This window comes from Grampus griseus (genome assembly GCF_964374135.1).
Source record: "Grampus griseus genome assembly, chromosome: 7".
NCBI lineage: Eukaryota > Metazoa > Chordata > Mammalia > Artiodactyla > Delphinidae > Grampus > Grampus griseus.
This window is the reverse complement of record NC_139001.1, coordinates 6,786,230-6,808,114: the sequence shown is the minus strand read 5'-3', so window position 1 is coordinate 6,808,114 and position 21,885 is coordinate 6,786,230. Positions and strand designations below refer to the sequence as shown.

Sequence of the window (21,885 nt, the reverse complement as noted above, 5' to 3'; positions counted from 1 at the left end):
GCGCGTCTGGAGCCTGTGTTCCGCAACAAGAGAGGCCGCGATAGTGAGAGGCCCGCGCACCGTGATGAAGAGTGGCCGCCACTTGCCACAACTAGAGAAAGCTCTCACACAGAAACGAAGACCCAACACAGCCAAAAAAATAAAAATATACATAAAAAAAGAATATTAAAAAAAATGTATATACATCTGGAAAATCATTCTGTACCGATATGTTCACAATGGGTATCTCTGGATATCTCAAGTGGAGGTGGCTTTGTTTTCTCTTTGCTTAGCTTCCCTTTCTAGTTTTCCTGTAATGAATATGGATTACGTGTGATATATATATGTATACACACACACTTCAAGAAGCTTCCAGTCTCTTTCACATCCGCCACCCTCACTCTTCTCTCTCTTTTGGTTTAGATGGTGTCGTGCTGGTGGATCCTGAGCTTGTGAAGGGAAAGAGAGGTGAGGCAGAGCTCGTCGTCCTCCGGGGAGCGGTGGTCTGGCTGCGGGAAGGGGGCGTGTGTGTGCAAGGAGGGGCGGGGAAGCTCTGGCACACCCATTCTCTCTGCCAGGCCCTTGCACCCACATTCCCTCATACGATCCTCAGGACACGGGCCCTGTTCCCACCAGAGCTCACTGTCCGCATCTTCCAGATGGAGGTGAAGACTCGGGGAAGCCACTTGTCAGAGGTGGCAGGATAAGGAACGGCAGACAGAGCCCGGAGCCCCAGTCTGCAGGCTCTGCGGACTGCCTGCTTGCCCCGTGTCCTGCCGTTCTATGTCAGGGCAGACTCAAGAGGGCTCCTTTCTGGGTTTATACGAAAAGCGGGGAATTGAGGCTGCGGGAAGGCAGGGTTTTTATGCTGAGCCTGGTGTTCTGGACCACGGCAGCACAGCCCCCTCAAAGATATCTGGCAGTTGCGATGTGTGGCAAGCAATTTGGTACTAATAACAGTTGTGTAGGGAGTTCCCTGGCGGTCGAGTGGTTAGGACTCGGTGCTCTCTTGCCGGGGCCCTGGGTTTGATCCCTCGTCGGGGAACTAAAATCCCATAAGCCGTGCCATGTGGCATGTCAAAAACAAACAAACAAAAACCAGTTGTGTAAACTAAATTGGAACCAAGTTATCCTTATGATAATGTCACTGACTCAGTTCCATTCTAAATATGCCTTTTAGAGTGGTAGCTACCAGCACCCAACAAGGAATTGTTCCTAACCCTGGACGTGCCCATGGAGTATGTCAGATGTAGGGCCCACAGCATCCAGGGGACGTGGCAGAAACAGGCTGAAAATCGCCCCACTCTGCTGTCTCCAGCTTCCTCCTGGGTACTCTGCTCCTCTCTTACACCAGGCGGAGCCCAGTTCCAGTCCCTACAGCCCATGCCCTTGGCCAGGAACGCGCTGCCTGGAGAGGGAGGCATAAAACCAGGTCATCTCTGGGCACCTTCCTCTTACAAACGTTGAATGAGGGATAAGCAAATGATCAGTGGCTTTTCTGAGCTTAGCGCCGAGGGACAATTACTCTTGAGGCAGACACAGACAAAATCCTCAACCAACAGCTACCAAGGACTTGGGGGGACCACTTCGTGTGGTTTTATTTACCACATTAAGGACAGTTGTAAACAGTCCATCCTCAAAACATGTGTAGTTTCATATAATTCTTTTGGTCCACTGGGGGCACAATTTACATCTGTTTAACCACAGTGAATTTTCAGAAGCGCTGATTGATTTAGAGAAAGCTCAATTAAGTTTCTGAGCAGTGTGAAAAGAAGGCTTCCTCTCGGAGTTGGTTTCACCTCTCCACCTGGTCCCTGAGCCCCTGCTCAGTTCCCTCGAGGCCCCGTCCAGCTCAGGCACTCGTCTGTTTTACTCTCTAGCACGGTTTCCCTCTGCTTTTCTATTTTTTTTTAAATAAATTAATTAATTTATTTTGGGCTGTGCTGGGTCTTCGTTGCTGCGCACGGGCTTTCTCTCTAGTTGCCACGAGTGGGGGCTGCTCTTCGTTGCGGTGCGTGGGCTTCTCACTGCAGTGGCTTTTCTTGTTTCAGGGCACAGGCTCTAGGCGCACAGGCTTCAGTAGTTGTGGCTCGCGGGCTCTAGAGTGCAGGCCCAGTAGTTGTGGCGCACGGGCTTAGTTGCTCCATGGCATGTGGGATCTTCCCGGACCAGGGCTCAAACCTGTGTCCCCTGCACTGGCAGGCAGATTCTTAACCACTGCGCCACCAGGGAAGCCCTTCCTCTGCTTCTTACCTTCGCTCTCAACTCCATCCAGACCTTCCGCCCTCAGAACCCAAGCGACCTCACACTGTTTAAAAGCCTCCTGAGCTCACTGAACTGGTACATCAAGAGGAGGGGGTGGGAGAATGAGGGAAACAGTAGAGGCAGGAGGCTAAATAATGTGGCTCATGGGAGGAGCCTCCCAGCACTCAGACACTGGCCCTTTCGAGTCATTGACGCAAGCCAGAGGGAAGGGCCAGCTGGGTAGTAAGGTTCTCAGGTCCTTACTGAGATGCTGAAGGTGGGATGTTGAGACTGGTAGGCAGTGTCAGCCCAGGCAGGGGTGCCAAGCCCGCCAACGGGGCAAGCCTACCCCCTCTTGTCTCCCTTCCAGTGTATGTCTCCCTGACCTGCGCCTTCCGGTACGGCCAGGAAGACATCGATGTGATCGGCCTGAAGTTCCGCAGGGACCTGTACTTCTCCCAGGTCCAGCTGTTCCCTCCTGTGGGGGCCTCGGAAACCCTCACGAAGCTACAGGAGAGCCTGATCAAGAAGCTAGGGGAGCACACGTACCCCTTCCTGCTCAAGGTGGGTGACGACTCGACCCTCCACTTCCTCGCATTGCTTCCTTCACCCACCACACCTTATGATGGGATCAGCAGCGAAGGCAAGGGGCCAGAGTAATGACGTCACATTTGCGGGCCTGCAAATTGCACCCTTGGAGGAAATTCTAGATTGCATGGGCTGTGATTGTCTTTTTTTAAGTCCTTGAAAACAGCCTCCCGGCCTTGGAAGGCACCGTTTCAACCTACGGTTTAAATATTTGCCTGCATCCGACCACCTAATTATATGTGCATATTATGCCTTCACTTGCTCGGCTATAAAAAGAAAGAAGTGCCCCTCGGTTGCCTCAAGGAGTTTCTAAGCAGGAAAGAGTCCCTGCCAGACAGGAGACCTTAGTGAAATGAGTCATCCTCTGTAGCCTTGACCAGAGCTCGGTGGGTCACTGTAGAGAAAGCCCTTCGCCCCTCTCATGGCCTGAGTCTCCCCTGATGGAACCTGGCTACCACGGGGCCAACGTTCCTGCCTCTGAAGACTTGGGCCTGAGCTCACTGTCGGGGTAGCTGCTGTCACCCTCTTCACTCGCGTGTTTATGGGTCTTAAGATTATATATTCCTCCAAAGTTATATGGTTCAGGCTTAAAAAGGCAGGAAATTCTGACACAAGCTACAACATGAATGAACCTTGGAAACATTATGCTAAGTGAAATAAGCCAGCCACATAAGGACAAATACTCTGTGATTTCACTTATATGAGGGACCCAGAGGAGTTCGTAGAGACAGGAAGTAGAATGGTGGTCTCCAGGGAATGGGGGAGGATGGAATTGGGTTAATGTTTAATGGGTGTAGAGCTTCAGTTTGGGGTGATGAAAACGTTCTGGAAATGGGTGGTGGGGATCATTGCAGGACAATGGGAATGTGCTCAATGCCACTGAACTGTACACTTAAAATAGTAAGTTTTATTTAGGGATGGATATATATTTTTTTTTCTTTTTTTTTTGGCCATGCTATGCAACATGTGGGATGCAGGATCTTAGTTCCCTGACCAGGGATGGGACCTGTGCCCCCTGCATTGGGAGCATGGAGTCTTAACCACTGGACCACCAGGGAAGTCTCTATGTTAGGTATATTTTATAACAGCTTTAAAAAAAAAAGCACTTAAAGTTTTGTGGTCCTGGGTGCTCCCATGTGCTGGGACTGGGAGTTTGAAGTGACAGAACCTTTTAGAGATAACATGTCAACATGTATCAAAACCTTAAAAATGTGATTTCGACCTGACCGTTCCCTTTCTAATAGTGTAGCCTATGGAGTGAATGGACTAAAACTGTGCTAAGGTGGCTGAAGGATGTTTATGCAGCCTTGGTGACAGTGGCAACAAAGTAAAGGCCACTTGATGGAGGGCAGCCAACAAAGGAAATGGGCTGAATTCAATGTGGTGTCACGGGGGAATTCCCTGGTGCTCCAGTGTTTAGGACTCTGCTCTCTCACTGCCAAGGGCCCAGGTTCAGTCCCTGGTTGGGGAACTAAGATCCCGGCAAGCCATGCGGCAGGGCCAAAAAAAATAAAAAGCGGTGTTACTGGAGCCTTAAAAATGGTGGCGCAGAACTACATCTCCCAGCATTGAAAATGGTCACACTCATCCTGAGCAGGGTTAGGAGCAGTGATGGGAGCAAACTAGACTGCAGGACACGTGCATCACTTGTCTCATTTCTGTAAAACTAGACAGGCACATACGTGTTTGTGTGAGGCTGACCTGGGACCCTCGGGAGGCTGTGTTCACGCCACTCCGGCTGTTGGGAACAGACGTGAAGATGTTTCCCTTTTTCTTGCTCCACATCTTCATTCTTCAATTTTTTTTGTTTGTTTGTTTGTTTCGTTTTTTGTGGTACGCGGGCCTCTCACTGTTGCGGTCTCTCCCGTTGTGGAGCACAGGCTCCGGATGCGCAGGCTCAGCGGCCATGGCTCACGGGCCTAGCCGCTCTGCGGCACGTGGGATCCTCCCGGACCGGGGCACGAACCCGTGTCCCCTGCATCGGCAGGCGGACTCTCAACCACTGCGCCACCAGGGAAGCCCCCATTCTTCAATTTTTGTGCGATGAAGGTAGAACACACGTGGAATAACATTCTCTGAAAGAAATGATCTGTTGTTTCTTTCCACAGTTTCCTGACTACTTGCCCTGTTCGGTGATGCTGCAGCCAGCTCCACAAGATGTGGACAAGGTTGGTTCCAGAAGAAATGCCAGGGATTCATTCATACCTTCAAAAGACTTTTTCTTTTTTTTTTTTTTTGGCTGCGTTGGGTCTTCGTTGCTGCACGCAGGCTTTCTCTAGTCGTGGCGAGCGGGGGCTACTCTTCGTTGGAGTGCGCGGGCTTCTCATTGCGGTGGCTTCTCTTGTTGTGGAGCACGGGATCTAGGTGCACGGGCTTCAGTAGCTGTGGCACACAGGCTCAGTAGTTGTGGCACGTGGCCTCAGTAGTTGTGGCGCACGGGCTTTTACTGTGGGAAATTGCAGACATATGCAAAAGTAGAGAGACAGTATAATGAGCGTATCACTTGTCTTCAGCAATTCCTAACCATGAGCAACCCCGTGAACGAAATAGTAGGTCTCTCCCCTCGTGGGTCTCACTTGGGGAGAGAAGCAGACAAAAACCAAATAGCAAGTCCCTCTGCAGCCCATCCATGGAGAACAAGAGGCTCGGAGAGCTAAGGGAGGACCTGGTGGTGCTTGTCCGGGGAGCTTAGGGAAGGCCTCTCTGATGGGGCAAAGGAGGGGCCACTCCAGCCTCGGGAGAGCCATCCAGGTGGGCGGGCGCACCATGCACAGTGGGTGCTGCTTGGAGAGCAGGCGGAGCTGGGGTGAAGGGTGGGGGCAGGTCTGAGAGGGGCGGGAGGTGTGACCAGGTCAGGAAGGGCCTCGTACATGTTTCATGGACTGGGACTTTCTCTGAGCGAGATGGGAGCCGCTGGCGGGCTCTGCACAGTAGGTTCTTTTTTTTTTTTTTTGAATTTTTATTGGAATATCGCTGATTTACAACATGTTAGTTTCTGCTGTACTGCAAAGTGAATCAGTTATCCATATACATATATCCATGACAGAGTACTGAGTAGAGTTGCCTGTGCTGTACAGTAGGTCCTTATTAGTTACCTATTTTATATATAGTAGTGTGTATACGTCAGTCCCAATCTCCCGATTTATCCCTCCCCCCCCACACACAGAAGGTTCTGACTTGGGTTTGTAGAGGATCCCTCTGGCCACTGAGCTAAGAGTGGGGTTGAGCTCTGAAAGGCGAGAAGCAAAGGGGCCATGTGTGCAAGAGAGCTGTGACCCCGGTGGACTGGGGACTCTAGGCAGGGAGGGAGGGCAGTGCGGACACGAGGAGAGAGGAAAAGGTGCTGGGGTCCAGGGACTACAGGCCTGAGGGAGTCACGAGGGAAGAAGCTGGAAAATAAAAAGACAGCAAATGAGGGCTGAGAATGGCAGATCGGTACCTGGATTACCGAGGGTCCAGGGCCATGATTTTCAACTTGGGGGTCCTACCCCATTAGTGGTTTGTGAAACCGGTGCGGTGGATCCGAGATGGCATTGAAGAAAGAAAATGGAATGGCATGAAGTGGAACAGCATGGGAGCTCAGAGCACATCGCACACAGCGTAGATAAGCGCTAGTTCACGAGCATTGCTTCACGCATGAGCATCTGTTTACCGGGCCTCGCAGTGAACTTTCCTACTTACCGTGGGCGGTGGCCTGAAACCTTTGAAAGCCACCGGGCCAGGAAAACAGGGGTGTGGGCGGGAAGGTGGAGAAGGCCACTCAATCAGAGTGGGGGACACTATACCAGCCAGAGGGCCACCCTTCCCTCTGTCCCTGGGGAGGAGACATCAGTGCAGCAGGGGCCCTGTGGGCCTCACAGCTGAGGAGGCCTGGGAACTGGGCTAGTATAAAAGGAGAGAGAGGCGTCAAGCATTTCAGAAGGAAGGAACAGCACGTGCCCAGGGTAGACAGGTGGAAGGGCTTGGCTTCTGCAGGGGGCAGCAGGAGGTGGGGGTGGAGGGGGCTGAGCAGAGAGGAGGCGTGGCCAAGAGCTCCAGGTGCTGGAGCGTAACGATGTGTATTTATTTTCAACCCAGGTTTTAGAGTTGTTGCGATTCCACAGTTTTGCAGAACCAGTAAGACTGTGGCTTATGCGCTACTGTCACTCTGTGGGCAGCTGGTGGAGGGCCCATCCCCGGCCTCTGTGCCCTCACCCCTGCCCCGCACACCTCATGTTAACACAACAGAGGAACGAGGTCACGGGGGATTCACTCTGGGGCTGGGGGCTGAAGGGGCCTGCAGATGCATTTGTTCCATCCATGCAACATTTTTTAATCTAGTTAATTTAAAAATAAGGAACCTTCATTCCAAATTCTATTTCCAGCTTCTTTTCAAAAGTTGGGAGAGCTGCCAGCACCGGGTCCCCGTGGCAGCCTGGCCACGCCTGGCTGCAGCGGCAGAGCAGCTGCCCGCTGGCGTAGGGCACTGGAGCCCCAGCACAGGCGGCCACGGACCCCTGCCAGCCCTGTGACCACTGCTCCCGCCCCTGCTGTAGGCAGTGGACCATCAGTTACACGCACACAGGGTCACTTCTGAGAAGGACAGCTAAATGGGGGATGGGCTGGCCGCCGTGCAAGGTGGGGAGAGGCTAGGACCGTGCTCTGCAGCTACTGGCGGGGCTCATCCTGCTGGCTGGGGGACCTTCACTGGGGCCTTGGAGCCCGTGGCGCTCTCCTCGAGCTAATGCCACTATTTCATCACTAGCACACTTCCAAAGCTAGTCATAATGGTGCAACTCCGAAAAGGATATGGCCAAGACAGAAAAAGAAGTAGCCACGTAACATCCCCTGCGGGAGCTGTGACCCCCATCCTGGCTCCCGGAAGGGAGGTGCTGACCGCAGCCCTGTCTGTTCTCTTGCCCCTGCAGTGCTGTGGGGTCGACTTCGAGGTCAAAGCCTTTGCCACACAAGGCACAGATACGGAAGAGGACAAAATTCCCAAGAAGTAAGAGTGTAGCTGTGGGAATGTGTGAGGGTGTGAGGAAGGGCTGGGGATAAGAGACCGCCCCTCACTTTATGTCCCAGTGGCAGAATCTTCCCACAGGGCCATTGTGGTGGGGTAATGGAGCCTCCCCAGGTCAGGACCGTCAGGATGAACCATCTCCACATGGGGTGGGGGACAATGGCTGACCATTTGGGAGAAAAAAAACAAAAGAAAATGACAGGGGAGTTGGCAACCTCAAGGGCTCATGTAAGTCCTTAAAAGCCTCCAGATCCCCTCTTTCTTTAGTTTTCTTCTTCTTTTGTAATTTCTTTGTTGCAGTAAAATATACATAACATGAAGTTTACCATTTTAACCATTGTCAAGTGTACAATTCAGTGGCATTAAGTACATTCATTACGTTGTGTAATCAGTTACACCACTATCTGCTATCCATACCCCAAGGTATCTATACCCCAAATGCTGTCATCACTCCAAACAGAAACTCTCTGTGCCCATTAGGCAGTGACTTCCATTCCTCCTATACTCTCAGGCTCTGGTGCCCATTTTTCTTGTTCCTGAACAAGGTTTCCAGTTGTGCCCTCAACACTTTCTCTACATACTCAACATTCACACCTATGGACACTTATACCAAACAGCAATAACAGGGCATCACATCTGTAGAGAGTTTTGAAGCCTGTCACATAGGCACACATCCCCACATCAGCTTCACCCGAGAGGAGGCCACGCCGGGGTCCTAACAGAGGGTGAGAGGGACCCTTGGAGAGCTGACTGGTCCACACCACCCACCAGGCCCCGCCCCCCAGACCTGATCCCTCTACTGGTCCATCCTGCATCCATCGGCAGCATCCCTGAGGGATCCCGGCCTGGGGATGGGCAGGGGGACCTGGTAGGCCGTCCTGAGGAGGCCCAGGCTCTGACCCGGGGAACCATCGGTGACTTTTCATCCACAGGAGCTCCGTGCGTTTACTGATCCGGAAGGTACAGCATGCGCCACGAGAGATGGGTCCCCAGCCGCAAAAGGAGGCCTCCTGGCAGTTCTTCATGTCCGACAAGCCCCTGCACCTCGCCGTCGCCCTCAGCAAAGAGGTGACTGTGGAGCCGGCCTGGGGACAGCCTGCCAGGCCCTCTGCTGGGGGTGTGCTGCAGGCAGTCTTGGGGGCAGCGATAGTTAAAGCACCAACATTTGGGGACGACTGGCTTTTTTCATAATTTGGAGCCAGTAAACGTGACCCTTAGGATAGGACCAAACTGGCTTGCATTCCACTCACTGTGGGTCCCGACAACTTGGAGGTGGAGGGTTTCCCATACCCCCAGCCCAGGCTGTCTTTGCCCCCTGTCTGACCCCAGGGGCCTCTTTACTAGTGTGTCATCAGTGGGTGTGGTGTTAACAAATTGTTCACTTCCGTGCAAACTTAAGTTTGGCAGTAACGGTGAGGGGGTGAGCATGTCGTGTGAAAATCACGGCCGAAAAAGGTGAAACTGGCCAAGGCCGTCTCTGGTCGACAAGAGTCGTGCACACACATTGCCAGCAGACTGTGTGTGTGTGTTACTTCACACACACAAGTGGTGTAACTTGCGCGCACACGCAAGGACATGAGCACCTGGGCTAGATCACGCAGAGTCACTGCTGGGCAAGCTCTACCTCTGGGCTTCCCCACTGATTTCCCCTCATTTCACTTATTCTGCCCCCAATAACCTCATGATTCCACTCAACACCCCCGGGGCTAACTCTGAGTGACCCTCAGGACTCGGGCGTTGGGGCCGGAGGCCCCATCATCCGCCTCAGCCTCCCACAGAGGGGGTAGAACCTGCTCCAGACCCTTCTCCACAGGAAACGTGATGCCATCACCCTGTCTTCCTTGAAAGTGTGGGCATTCAGCCACTTGTATTCCAGTTAAAGGACTGAGATGAAGTTAACAAGATATGGCCACACTCTCTTCCCCTTTTCTGACGTATCTGCTGACTTCTTCAGCTCTATTACCATGGGGAACCCATTCCTGTGACTGTGACCGTGACCAATAATACAGAGAAGACGGTGAAGAAGATTAAAGTGCTAGGTAGGACCTTCTGCTCGAACCCGGACAGCAGAGTCTTCCAGGTTCCCAATCTAGTCATATTTCCCAAGGGTCTCTCCTCTGGTCAGTAAGGCCCCCCGGGGCCTTGGAACTGCCCGTTTGTCTCTGTCGTCACACGGCAGGACCTTAGAGGAGGAAGGTGTCCTCTCCTGCAGCCTCGTGCCCAGCTTAGGGTTGTCTTCTGTCCTGGGACAGCATCCCCGACAGGGCATCTTCCCGTCCTTCCTTGTCACGCCTTCCTTGAGGGGCCCCTGTGCCAGGTCTCGGGGTAAGTGCGGGAGGAGTTTTCTTTCTGCACAGTGTAGTGGGGAGTCCTGGCCTGGGAACTCTGGGCTCCCCTGTGGGCTCGAGCTGTGCACGTCCTCTTGGAATTTAGCGGGCAGCCACGGCAGTGTTCCCGGACTACCTTCCCAGGTTTCGTTAGGTACTGATTGATCACACTGGACATGCTTTGTAAGTGGTAATCCCTACGTCACTGCTACTGTTGCGTCGCCGTGATGTGGTGGCCAAGCCTCCTGAACGCTCAGGAGATGCGCCTCCCGCTTGCTGGTCCTACACACTTCCTCAGCTCAAAGGACGTCAAAGTGCACGGGATGCTCCTAGATCTTGGTCTTATATGGGTGATGTAAAAAAGACATGATAAAATGACCTTGGAGGGAGACCTCTCTGTTCACTTCTCCCTCAGACACTCGATGGCTGAGACAGAGTTAGACTCACAGTGTGTTAGGGTGACCAACCATCCTGGGTTGACCAGGACCAAGGACGCAGGACTTTCAATGCTAAAATGGGGCCAGTCCCAGGCAGACCAGGATGGTTGGTCACCCTAAGTGCCATATACCACGTTCCTCTTTCCCTCTTATCCATCATAGAGAAGACTCAGGAATTTGCTGCATACATACTAAAAAATTCTAGATTTTTCTTGATGCTAATATACATGCTTACTTTATGGCTTTGTTTTTATGTTGGTTTAAGTTCCTATGCCTTTAAGTCTTTGTAGGACCTGGCATTATTTGTTTAGCATGTTGTATGTAGTGTCAATACAGTATTCCACAAAGCAGTAGGATTGAGAAAGTATCATTTGATACTTAAATTTTAAATTATTTCTCAAAGTTTTATGAATCCTAACATCGAAGCCCCTAATTTTTGAAAGAAGCTGTTGAATTTCTGAAGCAAGATGTTAAGAACTTTCTATAGGCTGAGTACTGTGCTGAGTGCTTCACACAAATTGTTTTTCTGATTCTCAAATTTGATTTTAATGGAGATTAAAAATCATCTTTTTAATCATCACAACAACCATATAAGTTAGATGCAATTAGCATTCTCATTTTGCTGATGGGGAAATTGAGGCTTAGAGGAGCTCAGTAATTACCCCACAGCAGATGGCTAAGCTGGGATGTGAACCCAAGTGGTCTGGCCCCAGAGCCCACCTTCCTATCCACCATGCTACACCCACAGATCAACCCTGTGCTGCCTCCACGTGGTTTCTAGCTTGGACACCCGAAGGATATGCTCACTGAATAAGATAGAGAAGGTTGGAAGGGAGTCTATTTGGGGAAAGAGAGCACATGGTGAGTTTTGGGAACCGGGAGATTGTGTGTTTTGGAAGGATACCCACAGATGTGCCCTGAGCTCAGCAGGGAGGATGAGTCTCCCAGGAGGTGCAGTTTTAGGAGACTGGCTCATGGGTAGTGTTGACACAGAGCAGGTTATTGGTGAATGGAAGTGGCCTGAGGACAGAACAGAAATCTCAGCCTTAAAGCCGAGCCTGAGAGGTGCACTCAAATGGCCGTTAGGGAAGACCAACCATGTCCCCTGGAAGGCACCACGCAGGACTCCGCACCGAGTCACCCTACCCTGTCCCCCTTTGCAGTGGAACAAGTGGCCAACGTGGTTCTCTACTCGAGTGATTATTACATCAAGCCGGTGGCCATGGAGGAAACACAGTGAGTAGTGGGTTGGGCTTCTATTTCCTGGGCAGCTCCAGCTTCTTGGTCAAGTTCCCATTTTGGTCATCGCTGAAGACGGAAGTAGAATGGTCAGCTAGCTCCCCAGCTTTCCACTTCCTTCCCCTGTTCTCACTTCAAGGACTGCAAAGAAAGTTAGCATCTTGATCCTGTGCTCGCTAACAAGAACTCCGAGAGCTGGGTCAAGCTAAGGAATGACGGAGAGGAGAGAAATAAAGGCTGAAATGTCACAGTGGGAATGTCTAGAACTTTCTATTGATCCTTGAATAAGTGGGTAGGAATTTGATACTGTTTCTGCCCCCAGAGCAGAAAATCAAATGACCTGTCAGCCCAGTCAAGGGTTCCCTATCTTTTGATCTTCTCCATAACTTGAAAATCTGATACCAGTGACAACTGGATTAGGATGATATATCAGTTCTCAGCCACTTGTTGTTAGTGACTTTTCTCCCTTCATTAGAGTAAAAAACAAATGGGAGGATTTCCCAGGTGGTCCAGCGGCTAAGACTCCGTGCTCCCAGTGCAGGGGGCCCGGGTTTGATCCCTGGTCGGGGAACTAGATCCCACATGCTGCAGCTAATAGTTCACATGCTGCAACTAAAGATCCTGCGGGCCGCAACTAAGTTCCAGCGCAGCCAAATAAATTTTTTTAAAAAAAGATATTAAAAACAAATGGGAACCCTGTGATGGCTTCTTCATGGTGGAGCGAGAGATCTCACCAGTTTTGCTTTGTGCTAGGCGGTCAGGTTCATGAGGCACACAGGCTTCTGGGGATTATGCCTTCCCCCAGAGAGGATTGCTTGGGAAGGTTTTTTTCTAAGCATTGTTGTATGCAAAAAATATTATCACGGTTAGAGGAAGGAGGGTTCGGGGAGCGGGGTGAGGAAAGACAGCTGATTCAGCAAGATAACATTACATGATATTTAAAAGGCGACTTCAGGATAAACTGTTACTTAAAGCAGATCCTGACCTAAGTTGACTTATAGGTCTAGAGAGGAGAGAGGAAGGAAAGAACCATAACTCACTGACTGTCTCCTTGGGGCCAGGCCTGGGGTCTACTCTACCTTTTAGGCTGTGTCCTCGAACATCCTTGTGTCCTGGGCGTCTTCCTGGCTCACCTTTTGGCACGCGCCCAACAATGATAGGAGAAACTGGTCCCCAGCTGAGTTTTCCCCTACTGTACCCCATTACCTGGGCCTCTTTACGGCTCTTGGATACATTTGGCATCAAGGACTCCCAGAAAACTGGGAACCATCCTCGGATACCCTCAGAAGGGTGGGAGGCAGGGAGGTTGAAAGTGGGGCGTCTGGGGCCCTGGTGGGCAGGCCTCCTGGGAACCAGGCCAGACCTGACACCCAAGCTGCTGCCCACCATCCAGTCCCAATCCCAAAGGCGCTGGGAAGTGGCCGGGCGGGACTTTGGCCCCAGGCCTTGGCATAGGCCTTCGGCAAGGGCTGCTGCGGGAAAGGCCATCGTCCAAGCCCCATCCCGGGGGCCCCTTCCTACTACAGCTACCTTTCCAGTGTAATTTGTGCTTCTGTCACTCTGCTGCCCAAACTAAGCTCATTAAGAGAAGTTCTACCAGGGCCCAGATGCAGGGATGTGGGCCACCTTGGGCTCAGGCAGGGTTCTGCATGCCCGGGGGCCTCCTGTGTGCACTTGGAGGCCAGGGAAGACACAGCCGCCTTCAACTCCCCAGGGAGATGGAGGAGGGGACCCGTTCCGAGGGTGGCAGTGGGACTCCCCGTCTGTTACAGAGCAGGCTGGGGAAAGGGCCCGAGGCTGGCTCCTGGACAGTGTTTTCAGGGCCCTGGCTGGGCACAAGGACAGAGGGTGTGCCAGGAGCACGGACACGGCTCGCCTGGGCTCTGGGGTCGGAGAGGGCAGGCAGCTGCATGGCGGCTGTGGGCACAGGCCAGGGGTCAGCACGTGGGTGAGTGGCAGAGCCAACTCTCCAGCCTCAGATGCTGTTCGGTGAGCCGGGATGCTGCCCAGCCTGGGGAGACCGCGCTGCTCTGCCCCCAGCTGCACCCAGGCCCACAGAGCCGCCCAGTCTGAACAGCCCACAGTGGAGGACCCGGCCCTTCTCGCGCCCCTCCTCCCTGGGCACACGCTGAAACCTCCCGACAGTGACGACTCCCAGCCTGGGCTTGTTGCTGGCACTGGCCAGTTGGCCCTGCAGCCCACTGCGTGGTTCACGAAGCCTCAGGAGGAGACTGGGTGTGGTCCCTGACTCTTGGGCCAGTCTCACTTCACCCCACAAGACATTCTAGAAATTCAGCAATCAGAACAGGCTGAGGGACTTGAGAAACGTCCTAACGTTGCTGCCAGCCTGTTTTGAGACGTCACTAATGCTGTTCTTCTCACAAGGCAAAGGCACAGGCACCTGGACTGTCTTTCCCATGAGTCGCAGGGAACGTGGGTTCTAGAAAATGCTTGACGGCACACAGGGTCTCGTGGGGGCGAAGGTGGCTTCAAGGCTGTAAGAGCAGCCAGCTAAATCTGCTCTCTGTGTCTCTTCCTGCAGGGAAAAGGTACCACCAAACAGCACCTTGACCACGACGCTGACCCTGCTGCCCTTGCTGGCTAACAACCTCGAGAGAAAGGGCATCGCCCTGGACGGGAAAATCAAGCACGAGGACACGAACCTTGCCTCTAGCACCATGTGAGCCCCGAGACTCAGTGCTGCGGTGGCGCTGGTCTACGCCCCCTCCTCGTCCCAGCCCTGGGCTCGCGGCCTGCACACGCAGCCTGGTGGCAAAGCGCGTGCTCGGGGCCCCGGGGCCCCAAGCAGGGACCCCACTCCCACCCCTGGTGTGACACAGTGGCTACAGCTCTGGACCTTGTGCTGAGCCCCAACACCCCTGCTTGCTGTCTGGGCCACCCTGGGCAGATAACTGGAGCTGTCTTGAGAACCTCAGTTTTCCCGTCTGTAAAGTGTGGGAGCGACAGCTCCTCAGAGAGAGGTTTTGAGGGTTATGTGAGACAGTCCATGTAAAATGTGGTGCCTGGCACACAGTAAGTGCTCCAGAAATGTCAGCTATTACCTTCAAAATCGTCATTAGCTAGTGTAGAGCCCTGAGCATACGAACTGAGTGCCCCAGCTGGCTCCATGAATGATGGAAAGGTCGTTTATGCATTTCCATCAGGAAAGGTAAAAACAGGAGGTCCTGAGGGCTACAGAGGTCAGTTCAATTTAAATGAAAATAAGCACTGATATGCTGACCCTGCTCAGAGAACCATGGCCGAACTGAGCCAGCAGATCTAGTAAAAACTAGAATGAAGCTTCTACGTCAAATAGCCCTGTCACTCCTCACCATCCTCCGGGGCTTCCATTCCCAGCGGTGTGTCTGCTGGTGAGCCCTGAGGGTTTGGGGTAGGAGCTGCCACCCAGGCTCGGGCCCTTCGCTGCCATCTCCCCCTCCACCCCTGTGTGTTCCAAGGCCCCAGCGATCAGCTCCAGGCAATGCCATCGAGAAGAGCTCTCGCGTTTGCCCTCCCTGCCCCCGTAGCTCCGAGACGAACAGCGGGGTCAGCGAACGTTGGGCAGAAAGCAGGATCTTGGGAGTCAAAGGATTTTCTGAGGTTGATTTGCCAGTTGGTGTGTTAGATTCTAAAGCACATCTGTGATGCTCTGGGAGAGGGCCGAGCAGGGAGATTGATGCCCTAGATCCGTGAACTCGAGGGCAAAGGAATCACGACATCCACAGCGGCGCACTGCGTTTGTAAAGATCTTTTGTGGTTCATGGAGTATTTTATAAACCTGCCAGTCTCTCCATGCTTTTGTGAGGAAGGTGAATTTATACTCATTTCACAGATAAGGAAATTGAGGTTCCACCAGAATGAGAGCTTCAGCCAAGGTCACCGGGTCAGTTAATGGCAGAGCAAAGCCCACCCCGAATCCCGAGCCCCCCTTTCACCCAGCGTCAGGGCTGCCTTCCAGCGCCCCAGACAGTGAGGACACAGCAGAGCCTGGATGACGCAGTGGGGAGAGGTGGGGTTGATTCACCCGGTTTTTGCTTCCCGCTTCTCCCCTCCCTGCATTCTTCTGTTTTTCTTTTCTGTTTGAGCAGCATAAAGGAGGGCATAGACAAGACCGTCATGGGGATCCTGGTGTCTTACCAGATCAAGGTGAAGCTCACGGTGTCAGGGTGAGTGTCCAGCTCCAGCACTCTGCCTGCTCTATCTTGGCCGTCAGTAGTCTGAATGGTTTCATTCCTGAGTGACTGGGAGACAGAAAGCAAGAAAAGTCCACAAATTCTATCGATTACATAGCAGAGTTTTAGAGAGACTCTATTTGTCTAGTTTCACAATTCTACCTGATATAACATTACGGGGGAAAAGGTAGAAAAGCAGACTACGAAACACGTGCACTATTGGTACCACGTGGCAAAAATGGGTGTGCCTGTGCTCACATATGGAAGCTGATATAAAACAGGAGAATCAGTTGAGCGTCTGACTGTACTTAGGAAAAGACTGGCGGCTGTGAAATGAACTCGCAGGGCATCCTGGTTCACCTGCCTCTCAGGAGGCGTCTATCCATGACGGAAAGGGCCTGCCTTTCCTCCCCAACGAGCAATCACAGGACTGGGGAGTCTCCTTTTCATACAAGAGCATGACTGTCTCAGAGTTCTGAGGAAATGGTTTCCCATCTTTTTTGAAATCAATTTCTTTCCATTTAAAAATCTTATCAGAAGGGAAAAACTCGACTTCTCATTTTCCTTTTCAAATTCCATTGCCAGAGGCTCTGGCCTTGTACCTTGATCAGCCTTCGGTAGTTCAGCCATCAAAGCAAATCCATGTGTATATTCCATAGGGCTCAGGAGGTGAAGAGTTCCCCAAATTTTGGTTGGGGCAACAAAGTAGAACGTGGGTTGATTCTGCAAATTTCGTTAACACAGTGTGTGTAGCTGTGTTTCTCAAAGTGCATAGTGTTTTCTTTCATCTTCTCTGAGAGGATCTAAAACAGGGTCGAGTGCAGCAGTCAAGGTAAGTGATCAGCAGGTAGTTCACCGTGGCCTTTGTGGCCCAGAGAGAAATTCTGGACCGAGGTTTATTCTTGAACATTAGGGCTTGAACCTATGTAATTCCTCTTTTTAACTAACCCACTTGAGAAAGAGATGAAATCACAAGTAGAGAGGAATAGCTGAGTTGGCTGTTAGGGGTGCGAAGATCCTGAAAGTTGTGAGTGAGGAACATGGCGGGCACGTGTCCAGCCTCTGAATAACGGCAAGTAAGGTTGTGTTACCACTGTGGAGAGTCACCACAGCCCTGTTTGCTTTTGTGTTTCCTAGCCTCCTGGGAGACCTCACCTCCAGGTAAACCCCTTCATCTTCCTTCTCTGCTTGATTCTCTGCTTGATTCCAAGATATCAAAGGGGACAAACCGGGGCTTCAAAACAGTGACAGTGAAGTCTGGTTTCCCGGCTCTCATGCTCAGAGGTCTTAGGAGATGATGCCCCTAACACCCTGCAGACCTTGGTGTGAGGTTGGGGATGTTCCTTTGAGACCGTAGCTGGGCCTGCACCTGGGCGAGGACACACACATACACGCACACTCAGAAAACTGGCACACTCCTTGCAGCTGCCCGTGTGTGTGTGTGGGGGGAATATACATAACGTGAAGTTTACCATTTTACCCTTTTAAAAGTGTACAGTTCAGTGGCATCAGGGACATTCACAGTGTTGTGCCACTGTCACCACTCTCTAGCTCCTGTACACTTTTCCCATCCCAAAAGGAAACCCCTTACCTATTATGCCGTCTCTCCCATTCTCCCCTCTCCCTCATCCCTGGCAACCACTAACCTGCTTGCTAGCTCTGTAGATTTGCCTAATCTGGACATGTTATATGAATGGAATCAGGCAATATTTGTGCTTTTGTGGCTGGTTTGTTTCTTCCCTTGACATCATGTCTGCAAGGTCCATGTTGTAGCACGTGTCAGCACTTCATTCCTTCTTATGGCTGAGAAATACTCCGTGGTATGGATGGACCACGTTTTGATTGGTGGACATTTGGGTTGTTTCCACCTGTGGGCGATTGTGATTAGTGAGAGCCGCCATTTAAATCATGCACAAAGAGGCAGCAGGTAAGACAAGTCTGAGGCAGGCACTGACCTTACATATTCCTTCACCGACTCTTATCACCTCCCCTCACATGGAGCCCAGGCTGTGCCTTCTCTCCTAGACTCCAGCCATATTCGGGTCCACCAGGAGCACCTTAGCAGCAGAAGTGCTTTGACCGAAGCAGTAACCCCAGGGCGGGAGGTGATGGGTCCTGGGTGAAACAAGGAGTAACCCTTGTTTCCCACACCCCTTTCCATTCTTCCTGCGCCTAGATTTCCCTTCCACCCCTTCCTGACTCCTCGCCTTCCTTTTTTTAAAATTTATTTATTTATTTTCGGCTGTATTGGGTCTTTGTTGCGGTGCACGGGCTCCTCACTGCGGTGGCTTCTCTTGTTGCAGAGCACCGGCTCTAGGCGTGTGGGCTTCAGTAGTTGTAGCACGCGGGCTCAGTAGTTGTGGTGCACAGGCTTAGTTGCTCCGTGGCATGTGGGCTCTTCCCAGACCAGGGCTGAAACCCGTGTCCCCTGCATTGGCAGGCGGATTCTTAACCACTGCGCCACCAGGGAAGCCCTGTTGCCTTCCTTTTTTAATATAAATTCCAAGTCGCCTCGAAGCCCTTTAGCCTCTGGAGTTGGGTAGACCGTGCTCACCCCTGTTCTGCTCTCTGCAGAGGGACTGTGTGCGGCCTTAACACAGATTTAACACGTAAAAAGTAGTTACATTTTGCAAAGGATATTTTTCAAAGCTATCCTTATTCTCCAGGATTTCACCTCTTCTCTACCCATAATATCATGTCCCTGAAACTAATAACCAGGAGGAAGGGGGACCTAAAAATCCTAGCCGCCTCAGCTTCTCGCAAGTGGAGTTTCTAGACCACATTCCAGGGAATACATTTAAAATTCCTTCTTGACCACTTCCTGATTTCTGCTTTGTTTTGTTTTGACTCTCACTGAGTCCTCTTTCAGCTGGGGCCTGGGGACCTTTCACGAAGCTCTGCAACCCCAGCTCCCAGCTCTTGGCTGTGCGTTTACAATTGTGTGCGTGTTCTCACCGCTCTGCATCCTTCTTCCTTTCTAGTGAAGTGACTGCTGACGTGCCGTTCCGCCTCATGCACCCCCAGTCTGAGGACCCAGGTCAGTCTCGCATTATCTTGCCTTTTTCTAGTCCTTTACCACTCACAGATTTATTACGTACTCACTGCTAGTCTTCCTTGACCGCATATCTGAGCACAGGCAGGGCCAGGTGGCCGAGGTTCCAGGCCACCTTCAAGTGCCTGGGCCCCCCTCCCAGAAATGAGTGCTCGGCTACTAGGTCCTGGGCCGGGTGGCTTGTCCACTTCCAGTGAGTGTGTGGAGGACGTAGCATCCCTGCTTGGGTGCGGGTTGTCTCGTTTGGTTTTATCAGGAATGATTTAAAAGCAGAAGCTTTGCTGTGAACAGACACGGATTCTTTTTTTTTTTTTTTTTTAGTGTTTTTGTCCTTGTGATGAGAAGTCTTAGGATCTACTCTCTCTTTTTTTAAAAAAGAATTTATTTATTTGGCTGCATCTGGTCTTCGCTGCGGCATGTGGGATCTTTTAGTTGCGGCATGCATGCGGGATCTAGTTCCCTGACCAGGTGATCGAACCCGGGCCACCTGCTTTGGGAGTGCGGAGTCTTAACCGCTGGACCCCCAGGGAAGTCCCCAGACCTGGATTTAGATTTAAATAAAATTTGAGTGAAAAGTAAATTTGACAAAAAAAAAAAAAAAGTAAATTTGACAGCCTGAGGCTTTTGCATTTCATTTGGAAGCATTAATAGGAATTTAGAAGATGATGAGTATTTCTGACAATGGCAGTTATGATGAGAATACAGAAAATACTGGAAAAGAGGGTCGGGCTGGGTTCCTAATACCTTGGCTCCTTTGAATTGTAAATCCGTTGGCTCTTGTATGGATGTTAAAAGTACATTAAGTAATGGTTGTACAGCTCTGTGAGCAAACTAAAACCCATGGGCCTGTACGTGTAAATAGGTAAATTGTATGATATTTGAATTAGATCTTAATACAGCTCTTTTAAAAGGATAAATGAAGCAGCAAAAATAATGTAGGTGCAATCTCAGAAATTCTGAGGAAAAATTCTCCTCTGTGTGTTAAGGTGGCTTAGTTGGCAGGAAAGTAAAATGGACCTGTCTGGATGAGAACCCTCCCGAGTTATAGTAATTAAGAACATTTTAAGTAAAAGTGGTATAAACAAGCAGGGTTTTTTTTCTTATATTTTATAAAGAGCTTTTCTGTGTTTTTAATGAAATGGCATTTAAACATTAGAATGAGCCCCATATTCATTTTGGCTTTGTCTCAAAACTATTTTGTCTCAAAGTGTCTCTTCCAAATATTTTAGATTCAAATACTCAAAACTTTTGGAAGTTTGACAAAAACTTCCCTTGGGGGAAAAATACAGTCTAACCATATTTTTTTTTATTCATTTATGCTTGTATCATTAAAATACTATTTTTAACTACGTGAGATTGAGACACATTCTGGTCCCTTTCAAGGACATTCTAAAAGGCTATTTTAAAACTATGACTGGAGGAGATGTCATAGTTTGTGTCAGATCATTTTCTGGCCCCGTGAACAGACTTTATGACTTCACTTGGGGGAAGTGGAGTGATTCCTTTTCTGGGTATGACATTTTCATGTTCCAGTCATTATGGCCCTCATGTTGAACATATCATAACATCAAGGCTAAACCAATGATCTTTTATACTGTGAGATTTTGGGGAGAAAGGACAAATCACACCATGGCCTCAAAATTTTGATTTCCAGAGGTTTATGAGTCCCAAGTTTCATTCACAGATGCATGCTCACATCTTACCTGCCTGGTCCCCGGTGCCCCGAGTTGAGACGGGTAGATGCTAAGCAGAGAAAGCATAAGTTGGAGTTAAGAAACCCTGCCAGGGCCAGGGGCCAAGTAATTTGTATGTAATAAGTTCTGGAGAAATGCTACCAGAACTTATTACATACAAGGGTTGGGGGGAGTCCAGGATGGTTCTTGCCCAGGGTCATTTTGATGAGTCAGCCTCTCTGTAGGTCCCCTGTGGTTAGCAGCCCACACAGACACTTCCCTCCTGGTACTGCCTTCCAGACAGGCACAAGAGATAAGGGCAGTGGCTCAGCCCCGCCACAAGCTCCCCCAAACCCCCTGGAGCTGTGTAGCCTCACTTAGTTCTTCCTGGCTCACCATGGTGGGTGGTGAGGCGATTACACTAGGACTTTACTAGGTGGGCAGCAGAAAGCTAAAAACAAAAACAAGGGGCTTCCCTGGTGGTGCAGTGGTTAGGAATCCGCCTGCCAGTGCAGGGGACACCGGTTTGATCCCTGGTCCGGGAAGATCCCACATGCCGCAGAGCAACTAAGCCCGTGCGCCACAACTACTGAGCCTGCGCTCTAGAGCCTGTGCTCCACAACAAGAGAAGCCACCACAATGAGAAGCCCATGCCTCACCACGAAGAGTAGCCCCTGCTCGCCGCAACTAGAGAAAGCCCGTGTGTAGCAACAAAGACCCAACGCTGCCAAATAAATAAATAAGAAAAAATAATTAAAAAAAACAAAAACAAAAAGCAGAAAACCTCACAAAGAATTAGCAATAACCCTGGGTCTGCAAAATATATGTGAAAATCTAACCCACTCCCCGCACCCGCCCCCTACCCCAAGATCAATGTGTTAAGAGAGAAGTCAAACTCCCTGAGGGGCCAGGGAGTGGTTCTCAAGCTTTAGTCACCCCCTTCCCCCACTGGAGTACTAGTTCAATGTCAAGTCCCAGGACTCACCCCTAGAGAGCTGGACCGTGGAAGTCTGGGTCGTAACAGCTCCTGGGGACTCTGATCTGGACAGGGTCCAAAGGGCACATAGGGAGAAAGGCTTAGAAAGGAGAAGCACAACATCAGAGGGGCTGAGGCTAATCAGGGAAAGGGTCCTAGAGGCGAGGTTGTGGCTGATTCCGTCTGGGGAGGTGAA

At 51.0% G+C, this 21,885-nt stretch overlaps 1 protein-coding gene across 1 annotated transcript in view; it reads left to right on the top strand.

Moving 5' to 3' along the window:
• SAG (S-antigen visual arrestin) overlaps positions 1-21,885 on the top strand; it is a gene marked incomplete at its 5' end in the record, with an annotated part of 30,280 nt that overhangs the window by 7,013 nt on the left and 1,382 nt on the right. Inside the window, 11 exons of the mRNA XM_082658730.1 lie at positions 403-447; positions 2,594-2,787; positions 4,920-4,979; positions 7,719-7,795; positions 8,746-8,881; positions 9,768-9,852; positions 11,741-11,813; positions 14,359-14,496; positions 15,905-15,982; positions 17,126-17,149; positions 18,970-19,025. Of these exons, the coding sequence (XP_082514856.1) occupies positions 403-447; positions 2,594-2,787; positions 4,920-4,979; positions 7,719-7,795; positions 8,746-8,881; positions 9,768-9,852; positions 11,741-11,813; positions 14,359-14,496; positions 15,905-15,982; positions 17,126-17,149; positions 18,970-19,025 (966 nt within the window). The remainder of the gene's footprint in view (positions 1-402; positions 448-2,593; positions 2,788-4,919; positions 4,980-7,718; positions 7,796-8,745; positions 8,882-9,767; positions 9,853-11,740; positions 11,814-14,358; positions 14,497-15,904; positions 15,983-17,125; positions 17,150-18,969; positions 19,026-21,885) is intronic.